This window comes from Pseudophryne corroboree, chromosome 2, assembly GCF_028390025.1.
Source record: "Pseudophryne corroboree isolate aPseCor3 chromosome 2, aPseCor3.hap2, whole genome shotgun sequence".
Classification (NCBI taxonomy): Eukaryota; Metazoa; Chordata; class Amphibia; order Anura; family Myobatrachidae; genus Pseudophryne; species Pseudophryne corroboree.
This window is the reverse complement of record NC_086445.1, coordinates 933,157,504-933,174,572: the sequence shown is the minus strand read 5'-3', so window position 1 is coordinate 933,174,572 and position 17,069 is coordinate 933,157,504. Positions and strand designations below refer to the sequence as shown.

The 17,069-nt window shown below is 40.6% G+C and overlaps 2 protein-coding genes across 6 annotated transcripts in view; one reads left to right on the top strand and one right to left on the bottom strand.

The window, feature by feature from the left end:
- Positions 1–17,069, bottom strand: part of CMSS1 (cms1 ribosomal small subunit homolog) — a 600,650-nt gene that overhangs the window by 448,275 nt on the left and 135,306 nt on the right. The gene's annotated exons all lie outside the window — the stretch shown is intronic.
- Positions 1–17,069, top strand: part of FILIP1L (filamin A interacting protein 1 like) — a 504,217-nt gene that overhangs the window by 372,966 nt on the left and 114,182 nt on the right. For 2 of the 5 annotated variants that reach the window (XM_063956254.1, XM_063956253.1), the window contains exon 2: positions 16,385–16,415. The exons of the other annotated variants lie outside the window; for them this stretch is intronic. In XM_063956254.1, the coding sequence (XP_063812324.1) occupies positions 16,385–16,415 (31 nt within the window). The remainder of the gene's footprint in view (positions 1–16,384; positions 16,416–17,069) is intronic. 5 annotated transcript variants of the gene reach the window in all.

Below are 17,069 nucleotides of genomic sequence, written 5' to 3'. Positions count from 1 at the left end.
CCTAGCGGTTTGGGACAAACACCTTATCCCCTTTCTCACAATATTGGTAACTATTGCTAAAAAGGTGATCTTAAACTCCTGGATCTCTAGATCAGCCCCCTCAATGGCAGAAGTACATTCCTTACTAAATAAAATGATGTATTATGACAGATACTCTTTATATCCCAATGTCCAATTGAGGGCTAAATGCTTTACGAAAAAATGGAACCCATATATTAATACCCGCACAACGGAAGAACGCTCCCAGATATTGAAGATATTTGATCAGCGCACTCCTTGATCGATAGCTATCCAATTTTGTCCTACTATACTATATTATATTTTCAGATCGCTCTAGGCGTTGTGCGGCCTGGCTCCGATATCCATCCCTGCTCCCTCCTACACCCTCCAACTGCTTCACCCCTCCTTTCCCTGATATATCGCTCTCCTCTCCCACCTTCCCTTACTCTCACTGTTTTGTATTGTGTCTTGTGTCTTCCCCTTGATAGACCTATTATAAGAAATTGGTTTGAAAGGACAAGTAACTGTGTCTTTTTGGAACGACATAACACTTCATAGGGGACCTTGCATACTCTAGTTAGTCTTTTATCTAGGTAGGTCTAAGGCGAAAATGTTCAAATTTCTAATGTTAAAGTTGTAACTTGCCTCCCTTGGATTCGCCTAGAATGATTAGTCTTTGATACCTCGGATATGGAATGTACAAGTATATGTTCTTCACAACCTTATAATGTTGATGTCCATCCTTATTGCTCCGAAGTACAAGATCCTACTTTACCAATTTCTAACATTATTGCATAGATGATTATCAAATTTTTCATGGTCTACAATGTCCTTTCGTATGTCCATTGTATTTGTCTGATGTTACATGTTTGAAAAGCTGAAAAAACCCAAATAAACATATGTTTAAAAAAAAAATAACTGCCTTTAGGTGACTCCTATGACCTCGCAGGCGTCCCTGCAATATAGGATAACTTGTAAACTGTCCGTTTGCTTTTATGACGGAAAGAAATTGGTAAATTGTTACCTCAGTCACTCATTATAAACTGTCCCAAGGATCACAGCTCAATAGAGCGGTATTTGTTGGAACAAATTTTATGAACTTTATAATATATCCTTCCTTTTAGCAATGGAGTATCCCAGCTGCCTCTGAATGAAATATAATGGAGCTCAGGTATAAGAGTGTCCATAGGTCAGCAAAGCGGCATTCTCAATGCGATTATGTCAAGCTGGTCGTGAGATCTTCCCTTTAGCACTAGGGTGTCACATCTGCCTCTGATTATGAGGTAAAATGACTCAGGTAGGGGAGCGTACTCCCTATTCCCCCTTAGCACTGGGGTCCGGATGTCCGGATACTGAGTAAGATGGTATGATATTAAGACAGCAGGCACTCACTTGAAAAGTTGATTTAGCCGGCCGGCTATAAACTCACTTGTCCACATACGCGTTTCTCCGCCTTAGTGTACCCTCGGCGGCTTCCTCAGTGTGTATGGAGCCTCTCGATGTTTGTCCGGCTTATAAGCCGGGTTCGTCTCTCCGTCTTCCTGTCTTACTAGCTCACGCGTGATGCGTCGCGTGTCAGGACTCATTTTCACTTCTCATTGTATGCCGCAAGTCACTACCTGCGATCTCCATCAAAATCAAGCCTCTTTATGAATACCGGAGGTAGTTCACTCTCGGTTCTAATTACGTTATACAATAACAATAGAAAATGTGTTACCAATTAATGGAGTCACCTATATAATAATGACTTCTATATATGCAGATGATTAATCCTAAAATCTTAGAAACATATTACCACTTATAATTTAAACACATCCCCATACATTCAATTTTCCCTTTGTACTTTACACATCACAAATAAGAAGTTCTCATCACTTTCTTATACCGGAGATTTTATCCTGGTGTTGGTCCTACTGCCTAAAAAGAGGGGAAAACCTGTATACATATATCACCCTCTCTTTAGTATATACACAATCAAATAAACAAACATATATATATTTTCATATCATCTTAAATTATCTTTATCTATCAAGAAGTATACATATAGATTTTTAATTCTCTATATTATCCTTCGCTTTTTTAACTAATAATTCTAAATTATATCTATTTCTAGTATTCATCCAGCAAGTTTAAATCCAGCAGATTTAAATCCAATAATGTCATAATAAGTGATGAATACTAGAAATTATTGTATAACGTAATTAGAACCGAGAGGGAACTACCTCCGGTATTCATAAAGAGGCTTGATTTTGATGGAGATCGCAGGTAGTGACTTGCGGCATACAATGAGAAGTGAAAATGAGTCCTGAAACGCGACGCATCACGCGTGAGCTAGTAAGACAGGAAGACGGAGAGACGAACCCGGCTTATAAGCCGGACAAACATCGAGAGGCTCCATACACACTGAGGAAGCCGCCGAGGGTACACTAAGGCGGAGAAACGCATATGTGGACAAGTGAGTTTATAGCCGGCCGGCTAAATCAACTTTTCAAGTGAGTGCCTGCTGTCTCAATATCATACCATCTTACTCAGTATCCGGACCCCAGTGCTAAGGGGGAATAGGGAGTACGCTCCCCTACCTGAGTCATTTTACCTCATAATCAGAGGCAGATGTGACACCCTAGTGCTAAAGGGAAGATCTCACGACCAGCTTGACATAATCGCATTGAGAATGCCGCTTTGCTGACCTATGGACACTCTTATACCTGAGCTCCATTATATTTCATTCAGAGGCAGCTGGGATACTCCATTGCTAAAAGGAAGGATATATTATAAAGTTCATAAAATTTGTTCCAACAAATACCGCTCTATTGAGCTGTGATCCTTGGGACAGTTTATAATGAGTGACTGAGGTAACAATTTACCAATTTCTTTCCGTCATAAAAGCAAACTGACAGTTTACAAGTTATCCTATATTGCAGGGACGCCTGCGAGGTCATAGGAGTCACCTAAAGGCAGTTATTTTTAATTAGTGGAGTTCCCATATGTGCACTAAGGTTTAAATATATGTTTTTAGGAGAAAACTTCTCTGTGTAAGATAGGTATGTGTTTTAGGAGCACCAAATGTTATATGTTTTGAATTGTGCATTATATGAAATCCGGCCGGTAATTGTATAATTATATACATTTTATATATTTTTATATTTTATTGCGGGAATGAATAAAAAGCTTTAATTAAATGCTAAGCGCAGTTCCAAGTTTTTTTGTTTTTTCTTGTTGTATCTAAGTGGTGGCAGAGGAACCAAGCCCCAGGAACGTGCGGCTAACATTTGATTTAAACATCAGCGCCCAATTTTGTGTTTTTTTCTTTGTTATATAAAAATTGGCGCAAAAGAGCATGCACCAAGTGGCGTAGCATCTTATCTGAGCCAAAGTGAGTCTTAATTGCAATGCTGTGCAGCAAAACCACTTCACGAGGCTGCACTGATTAATTAGATATGCAACGGACTTGGTGTGAAAAAAGCTGCGGCCGCTGCATCACAGCACTTCATATACAGATTCAGACTCAGTCACACATAGATATAAAAGTTTTGCATATCAAATCAATTAATGCGGTGAAGAGGTTTTGTCTCATCACATTGCGATTAAAGGCGAGTACACACTAAGCGATTTCAGCCTAAAAAATAAATGATAACATAAAAGTTGTTATCGTTTATTTTTAGGCTTATATCGTCCAGTCTGTATGGGGGTATTATTGGTGAACGTTGCGCGCTCCCGCAAGTAGTTCAGCAATCACCAATATTGAGCTGACATACAGCTCAACCCGTCAATGTTGGGCTTAGCTGCATGTCCGGGAATGCTGGTGATGACGTCACTGATCCTTATCGTTGAACAATAACGTTCGGTGTGTGCGCACTATATCATTCAACGCTACAGTCGTTCATCGCCACCATTTAAACATCGCCTAGTGTGTACCCGCCTTAAGACGCATTCAGGCGAGAAATCCGCTCAACGCAAACAGAGCCATGACCTGCCGTGTCAAGGAGGGATGCTTGGCGTGACTAAAGCAATAGTGTATGAGGACACGTCTGTATTAGCTCACCTGTGGAGTGTTAGCCATTTTATTTTATACTTCTCCAAACTGAAATGTAACGGGTAATATAACTTTACTGTGTCACAGACTAAACACGCCAGTGACATTTCTTTGAGCAGAAATCATGCCTTGCTGTTTGTCATTCACAGTTTTTAGAAAGAGAACTCATTCCATGTCTGCCTTCATTTACACATGACTACTTCTCCAAAATCCACAGAGCTGCTGTCACAAGTAACTAGCTGAACCAGTTTATTAATGGGCTTTCCAATGCTTCCATTGTGATGCTGAAATGAAGAATTAGCCAGGTTTGTCTTCCACCAGGGAAAAAGAAAAAACTAAATAACATCTGTAGAAGTCTTGCTGAAAGTATCCGTTACAGATGTATGGTGTCCAATATTTACCTAGAATCTAACTTGCCATATTCAATATTAATCACTGTAGACAATTCAAAACATTCTAAATCAGCTGTGACGCTGTACAGGCTTTTATTATTATTCCAGGAAGGAACACAAAAATACGAGCACCCATAGTTTTAGCAAGTGGAGAGAAAGATAGATAATTTGAATTTTAAATTCAGCTTCTTTTACTTTATTGTTCTTTTTTAATTGTTTCCTTTATTAACAAATAAAAAAAAATATAAAGCCGGTATTATTTGTGTTGACCAACTGTGCAACCAAACGCAGTGGACATCATCAGCAAAACTTCATTGACAAGATCAGCATTTTACCAACAGTATATCACGGATATAGAGCATGCCATTTCTCTAGGACTTTGCGCTTAGGGGTTTATCTAATGGTGAAGTAAATATACTAATGATCATTTATTAACTAATTAATAAATTTGTTTACCATATCGGCTTATAATACTGTAAGGACATTTATAGAAGCATCAACAAAAACTGCAAGATGTAGTTTCATTTAAGATATTCTGTAATATTGATGTTCAATAACAATCACTAACATGCAGTATATGAAACAGTATCACATATGGGGCCAGCTGTAATGGCTCGTGAGAAGGCCTGGTTGGTTTTGCCTTGTAAACGTTTGCTGCTTTCAAAAAAAACGTGCGCGTTCGGCCGGAGTCTCGGAGCTCCTGCCGTCTCGCAAGTCGCAAGCCATTACATCCGGCCCATGGTATTAAAATAATCACATTGCCTTGTTTCTAAGTATGTACAAGTACTGTGTGCTATGTACTGTATGTATATACGTTCATGTAAGTATACATGTACAAGGTGTGATTGATCTGTGGTAGTGGACCTGAATCTGGCAGAGCCAGGAGATCTGTTATAATCTGTAGGAAGAAGCTACTTTTATAAGGACACATGGAGGTACATTATCTAGTTCAAAGACCTGAGCAGATTACATTGATGTCCATTAATCGTGTCAGATCTAATTTCAATTGAACTGTATTGTGAATGTTGGTAAATCTATTCGGACAATTACAGGTTGAGTATCCCATATCCAAATATCTGAAATACGGAATATTCCGAAATACGGACTTTTTTGAGCGAGATTGAGATTGTGAAACTTTTGTTTTTGATGGCTCAATGTACACAAACTTTGTTTAATACACACAGTTATTAAAAATATTGTATTAAATGACCTTCAGACTGTGTATATAAGGTGTATATGAAACATAAATGAATTGTGTGAATGTAGACACACTTTGTTTAATGCACAAAGTTATAAAAAATATTGGCTAAAATTACCTTCAGGCTGTGTGTATAAGGTGTATATAAAACATAAATGCATTCTGTGCTTAGATTTAGGTCCCATTGCCATGATATCTCATTATGGTATGCAATTATTCCAAAATACGGAAAAATCCGATATCCAAAATACCTCTGGTCCCAAGCATTTTGGATAAGGGATACTCAACCTGTACCACAATTTCCTGTACTTTATAGTTTGACTGAACTGCGTGATTGCCAAAATGTGTGAGTGTGTGCAAATTAATTAATAAAAGGTAAAGCGGACATTCATACTGGGCCTATTGATTACAAACTCTGGAGCATATGATAAGAGATACACTAAGCATGTGGTTCTTAACCTGTTGGTTACTAACTAAGGACAGGCCTCCACACAAATTTTGTGTAAATCCACCTGGTCCTCATATTGCTAAACCATTGCGGAATATTTAGTTTTGCTATTGCTCAGAATACCCAAATTAAAAAGCAACCACCAAATAAGAGTATATTATAGCCAACATACAGTAGAAGTCAATATACATTGGAGTGTATAGTATGTTCCTATCTACTGTACCATGAGTATTCAGATTATTCTATTAAGAGGGAGGTTCAGGATGGTTTCCCATACAGCAGCCCCTTTAGCAAAGGTGACGTTCTACACTTAACAAGATATTCAATTAATAGCTCACTTGAGCCAAGTAAGGGGAGTTCTGCAGTTAGTTTTGAGGTGCAGTCTAAGTATACATACCAATATTGGACATATCTAAATTGGGACACATTTCCGAAAGGGGAGTGTCTGCGACATGTTATGGGGTGAAACTAGATACTCAAAATGTATGTCCTGCATCAGAATCACTCCCCTAAGACCACCATACAATAGCTGTAGGCACCATATTCACTTGACTAGTACTCACTGCCCCAATGTCCCATCCCACTAGCAGGTAGTGCCCTTACGCCAGGACTGTCCCACTTTAATGGACACATTTGGGAGGTATAACTGAATTGCTAGAAATAAAGTCAGTAACAAGTTGTTATTGAAAATATTAGATATGTTTCATTATTAACTGGCTTGTACATGCCACATATTTCTAAATATGACACTTTATCTGCCTAGTTTCCGCTTGTGCATTTCAGCCATGTTACGTACTTCAGCTTTATACACAAATGTGATCATGTTCCTTTAAATAAATCAAGAACTGACCACATGTGACTCTATAATTTCCGCTTCTTACAGACTGAAAAGGACTGCTGCAGAATAAACAAATCAAACATGTATTTGTCCGAATAAACATTCACATCTGTATATAATGGCACGCTGAAGTGAAGGCAGATGTATGATACTACGCTACATTACAATGAGAGTTATTCTGGACACTCACAGCTAGCTCTGGGGTGCAAATGAACAAGTCCAGGAAGCTCATTAGTACGGAAACACAGTCATAAACAAATGGAATTCTTTCTGTGGTGTTAAACCGTACACAGAATTTGGTAGCATAATCCTGGAAGAGGTCAATGAAACTAGAGCGCCAAAATTAAATGGGAGGATTTTGCTGGTTCTTTGACGAACATTATTTGTGATAATACTTCCTACAGGAAGTTTATAAATATATATACATATCCCCATCAGAGAATTAGTCATTGGAAATTATCTGTATATATATCTGACCAGAAGTAGAAAAACATGGCTCTGCATGTTCTGCACAACTTAAAGTACCAGCAGGCCCTACCAGCATCTGTGTCATACTCTCAGGTTAGGACATCGCTTTGATAATTATCTGTGGGCCTGATTCAGGTTTGATAGCAAAGCAAAAAAGCACACAACTGGGCAAAACCATGCTGCACCGCAGGTGGGGCCGGTGTAACATGTGCCGAGAGATTTAGAACTGGGTGGAGTGTTTTCCAAAACTGAAATCTACATTGCAGTGTAAAAATAAAGTTGTCTAACATTTGTGGGCTACATGCAGAAGCAGCCAGTATTTACCCTGCACAGAAAAAATATAACCCACCCAATTCTAAATCTCTCTGCACATGTTACATCTGCCCCACCTGCAGTGCAGCATGGTTTTGCCCAGTTGTGTGCTTTTTTGCTTTGTTAACAAACCTTAATCAGGCCCTGTGTTAGGAATATATAACCAAATTCTATACTGCGTCCTTAAAACCCTGTTAGATTGCTATATTAGTTTTGTAAGCTAATAACAGACGAGGGTTTATGCATGAACTCCCAGTATAAAAAGGTTTGGTATTTTTAAAGAGAGGCAAAAGCTCACTCCTGTGTTCATCGTGTTAATTACCCAATGTTATAAATGTTTATGTTGTTTGATGTATTATGTGATTTGTGTTTTGTTTCACCTTCAGTGTTATGTGGTATTTGCATAGTATGTTACTTGTGGTATCTAGTATTTCATATATTGTCATCTGAATTTCTCTCCAATGTTTATCATATATTCACTTACTACTTAGCCCACCCATTGCAAATCTACACAGCATGCCCAAGATGGCTGCCTCCCATGGTACGTTCATGGGTGGGATGAACAATCTGTGCATCAAGCGATGCTAAGTGCAATCTGCATTTTGTAGGTTTTATTTGTAATTGTATGAGTTTGATGCTTGTTTCTCGCCAAAGTGTAATCAAATCTCAACATATTGCCCATTCCTCCCATTGTAACCTAGAGTATGTAGTGCACCCAAGATGGCTGACCCATCTGGTACGTCATCAAAATGTAAAGTGACTTGAGTCCTTTTGTAGAGAAGCTTTATATAAATAAACATTATTATTATAATTATTATTCAGTGGGAAAATAAATGCCAGTGCAGGCTCACAGTGACTCTGGTCTATTCTGGGCTTGCACTAGTCTGGAGATCTGAGGCACCACTTGGGGCTCCGCTGCACATGCACTAATACCTGAGCAGATTGGGTGTAAAGGCAAGCATCACCAGTCACCATAGCAAAATTGGGGGCAGCGGGCCACCCCTGTGCAGGATCATGCATACAGTGAATGAATTATGTTGTCTTCTGCACTAAATTACAGATACAGTACTAATCAGCTACAGCAGCAGACAATGGGGGTAATTCAGAGATTATCGCAGCAGCAAATTTGTTAGCAGTTGGGCAAAACCATGGGGTTAATTCCAAGTTGATCGCAGCAGGATTTTTGATAGCAATTGGGCAAAACCATGTGCACTGCAGGGGAGGCAGATATAACATGTGCAGAGAGAGTTAGATTTGGGCGGGGTGTGTTCAATCTGCAATCTAATTTGCAGTGTAAAAATAAAGCAGCCAGTATTTACCCTGCACAGAAATAAAATAACCCACCCAAATATAACTCTTTCTGCACATGTTATATCTGCCTCCCCTGCAGTGCACATGGTTTTGCCCAATTGCTATCAAAAATCCTGCTGCGACCAACTTGGAATTACCCCCTATGTGCAATGCAGGGGGAGGAAATAACATGTACAGAGAGAGTTAGATTTGGATGGGCTATTTTGTTTCTGTGCATGGTAAATACTGGCTGCTTTATTTTTACACTGCAATTTAGATTTCAGTTTGAATACACCCCACCCAAATCTAACTCTCTTTGCACGTTATATCTGCCCCCCCTGCAGTGAACATGGTTTTGCCCAATTGCTAACAATTTTGCTTCTGCGATCAACTCTGAATTAGGCAAGAGAAGTGTCCATGTTGGGGTAGGGGGGTGGGAGGAGGGGGGGGGATTCTCAGAGTAACAACTCCCACTCATGTCATGTAAAGAAACATAAAATATACAGCAGCAGTCTGTGCATACCCCACAACAGACCAGTCTTCTGGGTTCCTGTGTTACCATTGTAAATCCCATAACAAAGTACTACAGTGTTAAGTTGAATAACCTTGGCAAGTACTAATCCCAAGTGCCAGGTAGCCAATGAGCCAAAGCAAATCTACGGCTGGGAGACATTTATATTGCTGTCGGTGGACACAAATCTTCTCTGGTTCCTGTAATGTATATTATTGTGTCCACCCCTGAAATAACTAATCACAGAGACTGTTACAATTGCCGAGTGACTTTGGAGCTCACTGACTCTATTTGGTCTCAGGCAACGTGTTACCATTCTCAGAATGTTGACGTTAGGGTTGGGCTGCGGGCAGTACGGGTAGGGTTTGGGCACTAAAGGGAGGGTTAGGGAGGGAAATACTCATCCGAACGCTGGAGCATCACAGGTCTGCCCTGGAGGTGATGGTCACATGACCGCCGGGACCTGGAAAATACCTCTGCATCCATAGTAGCAGATAAGTCACCGCTCTGCTTAAGAGACAATACATCAACATTCAACACTGTCTAGGATCAGTGCTTCCCAACCTCGGTCCTCAAGGCACACTAACAGTCCTGGTTTTAGGGATATCCAGGCTTGAACAGAGGTGACTTAATTAGTACCTCAGTTATTTTGATTTAACCATCTGTGCTGAAGCCTGGATATCACTAAAACCTGCACTGTTGGTGTGCCTTGAGGAGCGCGGTTGGGAATGCCTGGTCTAGATGATGAATGTAGATCAGGTCAATATAGATATTATGACGATGTCAACATGAATGCCGAAATTCTGACCATATCAACATATAATACCCAACCCTGTTCATCATCTACATTCAGAATATAGTTTAGAAATAATGACTGTGAAGGATAATAGAGATTAAGGAAAGAATATAAAAGATTAGGACTTATAAATTATGTTTCATTTACATCACACTTGTCAACCGACTGATTGATTTAGGCTGCTGGCTTTGTTAGCTATAAAATAAACAGCCACAGGAGAACTTCTATTAGCACCTAGGAGGGCATCGTAAGCATGACCATGCTAATTCAGGCCTAGAAAGTCCTTTGGGTGATGGAAGATTCCAACTACCTGACAAGCCATTCCTTTGTTCCATAATCACGGAGAACGTGCAATTTTCCATAGAGGCATATCTGGTCTATTTGCAGGTGGGGCACGAACTGCATATCACTAAGATATTAGTGCGCCACTATAAGACCAAGTCTTTTTTTCTTTTGTATATATCCGTGTATATTGCAAACAATACAATTGGTGGCAACACCCCCAGTATTGATTTAATTTAGGAGATTGTTATGTAGGGTCTCTTTATAAATTGAAGACATCATACTAGTGCAAGGATACAAGGAAGATGTGTACTGGCGCCAGCTGTTGATCAAATAATGATACAGAAATACCAATAAAAAAATAAATACAAGCAGTAATTTATTTAAACAGTCATAAAAATTCTATTCCCCACTGCAAAATATGACATTCACTGATATATGTGAGATATAAATATGAAATGCAAGATACCGCTACAGAATATAGCATTTGCTAAAATTTGTGGATTTAGGATAAAAAGTGCAAGGTACCACTGGTTTATTCCCTTTTAGATATAGTGTTCGCAGCCTCTGGCTGGGGCTCTATTCCACATTGCTCACAAGTTCAATTGAAGAAATGAATTGTTACCAGACTTGCTTCCGGAGAAAAAGTCCCCTGAGGAAGCTGGCAGTTACTAAACCAGCGAAACGCGTTGAGCTACATTTCTAAGGACCACAAGGCTGTTTTTCCCTATTAACATCTCTGGCGATACGGACTCTTTTGCATCCACCGGATATAATCCCAGCACAAGTTATTTACAGACCCGGATGTTTCCCTGTTTGCCTATTTGGATCTTCATCTAAGAGATACCTAAGGGTACTTTTTCTCCGGAAGCAAGTCTGGTAACAATTAATTTCTTCAATTGAACTTGTGAGCAATGTGGAATAGAGCCCCAGCCAGAGGCTGCGAACACTATATCTAAAAGGGAATAAACCAGTGGTACCTTGCACTTTTTATCCTAAATCCACAAATTCTAGCAAATGCTATATTCTGTAGTGGTACCTTGCATTTCATATTTATATCTCACATATATCAGCGAATGTCATATTTTGCAGTGGGGAATAGAATTTTTATGACTGTTTAAATAAATTACTGCTTGTATTTATTTTTTTATTGCTATTTGTGTATCATTATTTGATCAACAGCCGGCGCCAGCACACATCTTCCTTGTATCCTTGCAAACATCTAGGGATTTGACCTTCCCTGTACAGGCTGCCGTTGAAAGCGCACTCTTTTATTCTTTTTCTTTGTATCATACTAGTGCAGTAGATTTTACCATTTCCCCTTCCCTCAATAATACAGTACATATCACTAAGAGGTATAGTTTCCAAGATATGATGTATCTAGGCCAACCCGACTTACCAATGTATCATATATAGTGTCATTTGGTAGCTAAATTGGCAGAGAGTAATTTGGGCACCCCCATATTTGATATTATTACATCGCATGAGAAGCTATACCCAACGATGTGAATTTGAGTCAAAGTTCCATGAGCAAGTCAGTGAGGGTCCCCAGCCTCAATTACCTATCCAGTCAATCAGCAGGGACGTATGTGACCTCACCCCAGGTGTGATACTCTGCTGATAAAAGGTATGCTGACCTAGGGTTCAGACTGGGCGTTCAATGTCACATTGAAGTTTAAACCTTGCAATTCTATTTCTCCCCGGTACAGATTAGCTGCATGCTATTCTGGAAGTTTTTTTGTCCTCTTTACTGGAAGTTTGCTTACCTGTATGTACTTTTGCAACTATTTCTTGCTAACACTCTCTTTCCTAAAAAAAAAGCATTGTGCTTTTTTTTCTAAATAAAGCATTCCTTTGTTAGTCTGCCATATATGCGCCCAGAACACAATTAGTTGACGAGATTGTTAGGCCGTTTAGTGCATGCTATAAAACGTGATTCACTGCCAAGTAGGGTACGACAACGTACTGCGTGGATGTCTTTATGAAAATTGCACATATGCTCTGCGAACGAAGTTCATGGGTTCAGTACTGAGTGGATGTCTGTGTTGCTGAGCCTGTGCGATTGGGAATATCATTAATACACTGTTATAAATTGCGTTATCTCAGACTTCGTGCATGTGGATTTCGCTAAGCCATGTGCATAATTGTCATAAAGGTGTTGTTCTTTTGTTCTGTTTTTTTTTTGTTTGTTATTACGGGTGGTGGCAGCAGAATGTGTTGAATTACAGCGCCCTGACCAATAGTAAGAGCACCGGTTCTTCCAAAAAAGTCAGGGATAAAGGGAGATCCCTGACAATGTTCATTGCAAATTTCCTAGAGAACGTAAAAGCTTTCCACAGTTAATCCTTATCTCATGCGACTCATCCAGCCTACAATTGTGACACCTAACTAGGACTTAAGGGGGGTACACATGGAGAGATCCGTGCTTAAATTCTAAGCAATCTGACTAGATTGCTTAGAAATGAAGTACTGATCTCTCCGTGTGTGCCCCACAGCAATAGCCACGCATCGCTATCGCCGGTACTAGATTGGCCTGCATGCAGGCACAATCTAGGACATCACTCATTTCACCGCTGGGTGACATGAGAGACCCCCGCCTCTCAGCACACATCGCGCTGTGTGCTTAGCAGGGGGGAGAGATGTGTGCTGAGCAGTCTGTGCTAGATCGCTCAGCACACATCTCCTATGAAAATCTCACCGTATCCACTGGCTGTTAGCCAACTGGTTGGAACAAAATGGCACAGCAAATAAAGAAGATAAACATAGCTAGATATGAGAATCAGATCATCCCATCAGGAGGAAGCTGGTTTATTACGTACGCTAACTTGCTGATAAGGATATTGCAAGAAACATAATTTAGTGTAATTATACTTGCCACCTGCCACAATGGAAGCAGTTATTCTGTGGACTGAAGTAATGTTCATGAAAACACAAGAAAAGTTTATTGACAACGCACTAAAAATGCATCTAAATCACACTAGCTTTCAATATCCATTTTTGAACTCGTACTGCACAGAGGTACAATTTATTAATATCTTTTGAAATGGACAACTGGAGGCGTTGCCCATAAAAACCAACTATATTCTAGCCATCATCTATTATATAATCTTCTATAGTGTGTGCCTAGCTGCTGTGAGGCCCCACCCCCTCCCTCCCTTTACTGCTCTTACTGGCTCTTAGAACAGAACTGTTCTCTCCTGTCAGTGCCTGCAGCCAGAAGGGTGTGGTTCGTTGGGTCGACAGTAACTAGGTCGATACATGAAATAAGTCGACATGGATACGGTTGACATGGAAAAGGTCAACGTGTGTTTTTGAAAAAAAATTTGGGTGTCGTCTTCTTCGTAAAGTGACCATGAACCCGCAGTTAGTGCACCGCGTCCCCTCGCATCCGCTACCGCTGCGCTCGGCACAGGTTACTATTCCCAATCATAGTCCACGTGGATCGTTAAGTATGAAAAAGTTTGAAAAAATGAAGGGAAAAAAGTTTAAAACTTATGTCGACCTTTGCCGTGTCGACCTGGTGACCATGTCAACCTAATGCATGTCGACCAATAGTGGTCAACCTAAAGACTAGATACTCAGCCAGAAACCCCCTAACTGTGCTCCCCCCTGGAGCCAGAGATTGGGGACAGAGATAGAAGACACAGTTAGGGGAGAAGGGGGGACAGATAAAGAAGACTGACACTAGGGAGAGATGAGAGGGAGATGTGGGGGTGAGTGATGGGGGAGCTGGCGGGGGACAAAGATAAAAGACAAGGAGCGGGGAGGGGGGGTGATGAAGTTAGACGTTAGAGACGGGGGAAAAGGAACAAAGATGAGAGACAAGGAGATGAGATGTGAGGACACAGATACGATAGGAAAATTGGAGGGGTGAGGGGGACAGACAGAGTTGGACTAGACAACAGCGGGTACAGGGTAAATCCCCAGCGATGCACCCCCTCCTCCTGGGGTCAGATACAAAAGACTTTATTAGAGGGTCAGTCACCTGTTGAAGCAGGACCACTGATGAATACAGTGCTTGGTTTGTTTCTATAGAAACCACACCAAGATTTGACCTCCAACTTATTTGACAGCGCAACCCAGCCTCTTGTTTGCTGGGGGCATTAACATAATGAACACTGTTCCTTTATTCACTAACCAACAAGTACATCATCCTAGTGATAAGAGTCTGGATAGCTGATTTTTTTTTCTTTTTTTTTTACGATGGCGTGTACAGGGGTCCCCTATCACATGTGCAGTACATTAATGTGGCATATATATATATATATATATATATACATACATACAAACAAATCTAGAAAACCACAGCACTCGCCACCCCAGAAGTGGGGTGCAATATCTGCACTCACCACTCATAGGGTGGGGTGCATGCAGCCCATGGCCACCAACCCAAGTAAATAGAAACAGAAAGTTCAGCACTCACCATAGCAAGCTCACTTATCCTCACAACATCAATAAATAAATGATGGGGGTTTAGTTAGTGAATTGGCCAATGCACAGAAGCCTGCAAACCGCTCGCCCCACCTTCTTGCAGGTCCTACACTATCACAAAGTCTTAAAAATTAAAACCTGGCAACTGTATCACACATAATATAACTGCGCACATGCCCACTAGGTTTAATGTGTATCTGCCATACATCTTATGGCTTTTAAAGGTACACTAGTCACCTTTAAAAGCAATAAGATGTATGGCTTGCTATGGTGAGTGCTGAACTTTCTGTTTGTTTGTATATATATATAAAAAAAATAATCATTATATGCTTAAGAATATATATATGTTACATTTCATGCATTCCCTGGACTATGGTGTATTCACTACAGTGCATTGCTGTTATCGATCTAGGGGGTAATTCCAAGTTGATCGCAGCAGGAATTTTGTTAGCAGTTGGGCAAAACCATGTGCACTGCAGGGGAGGCAGATATAACATGTGCAGAGAGAGTTAGATTTGGGTGTGGTGTGTTCAATCTGCAATCTAATTTGCAGTGTAAAAATAAAGCAGCCAGTATTTACCCAGCACAGAAACAAAATGACCCACCCGAATCTAACTCTCTCTGCACATGTTATATCTGCCTCCCCTGCAGTGCACATGGTTTTGCCCAACTGCTAACAAAATTCCTGCTGCGATCAACTTGGAATTACCCCCCTAGTACATTACCATGCCCGCACTAACAGTATTTACTATGTATAATTACAAAAAAAAAAAAAAAGGTCCAGACCATGTACTCTCTAAAGGTTAGCCAAGCGTCTCTGTGGTAACTGGCCACAACCTTTCTGGTGACAATCCACACACCCTCATCATTGGCCCCTACCACTGCTTTCCCCTAGCGCGCCCTTCATGCCCCAGTCCCACACTGGGGCCCGAAATGAGGAGAAGGGATGGTGGTGAGAGAGACAGAGATAAGACACAGGTAGTCAAGTGGCTGAAGGGGACAGAATTGTAAGACATGGAGATGAGAGACAGAAATAAGAGATAGGAAGATGGAGGTGGGGGGGGGGGGGGGTATCAGAGATAGACATGGTGGGGGATGAAAGGGCCAGAGATGAGAGATGGGGAAAAACACCTGCAACGCCATGCACTATAACGGACGACCCGGTATATGACGGGTCCAAAAAATAGTTTTATGTAATGTACTAGATAAAATGATAGCTAGAATCTCCACATGTTATTATTACAAGGTCTGATAAATCTCCCCTAGAGCACAGTACATGATTTCCTTATTCTGTAGGTTCATTGCAAAGCATCATACTGTATCTATATACCAGGAGTTCTCCTGTTTCAGTCAGAATCACATTACTTTTACTTCTTCCCCCACAGAGAAAAAGAAAACAGTCACCATTATCCTCAGGTACCCTTTCTCCTTATACTCATTTGAAGGCTTTCCTGGTCAGCGGTAGGGAACCCAGATTTACGAGCTTATGACATCAATACAAAGCAATTCATTCATACTACGAGCAGGTATTGTAAAAGGATACCCTAGCCTCACAGGAAGTGAGCGCAGTGTTAATAGCGCGTATTGTCCAATGCATTTCACGTGTCAGGAAAAACTGTAGGTCTACACTAGAAAGAGACTGTTAAAAGGGGCTTATTTTATGGAAAGAAAACTTTTGCCTGAGTGTTTGCTTTCACGAAAGCTAGAAAGTTTTCTAATGACATCGTTTTCTGCACACGGAATAAAGCTGGAGAACTGGACTTAAGAGAAAACAGAAGTGTGAATATATCCTAATGGTGTTCTTCATGGCTCCAAACAGTCTGCCATTCCATCATACACAAGACGGGCAGAGCAGAGATTCTTTTCCTGGCATATAAGTGGCAACACATGTTGGAAAGGGTGAATGGAAAGTGAAGGGGGGCTGTCGGTGGGGGACAGACTTATGGTAACGGAAAAGCCAAATTAAAGCTCTTGCCATAACCTTTGGAGTGCAACTGTATATGATATAGAAATGCTGTCTATATAGTCTACATGAACAGCTCCACTTGGACTCTATAAATTGTTCCCTGG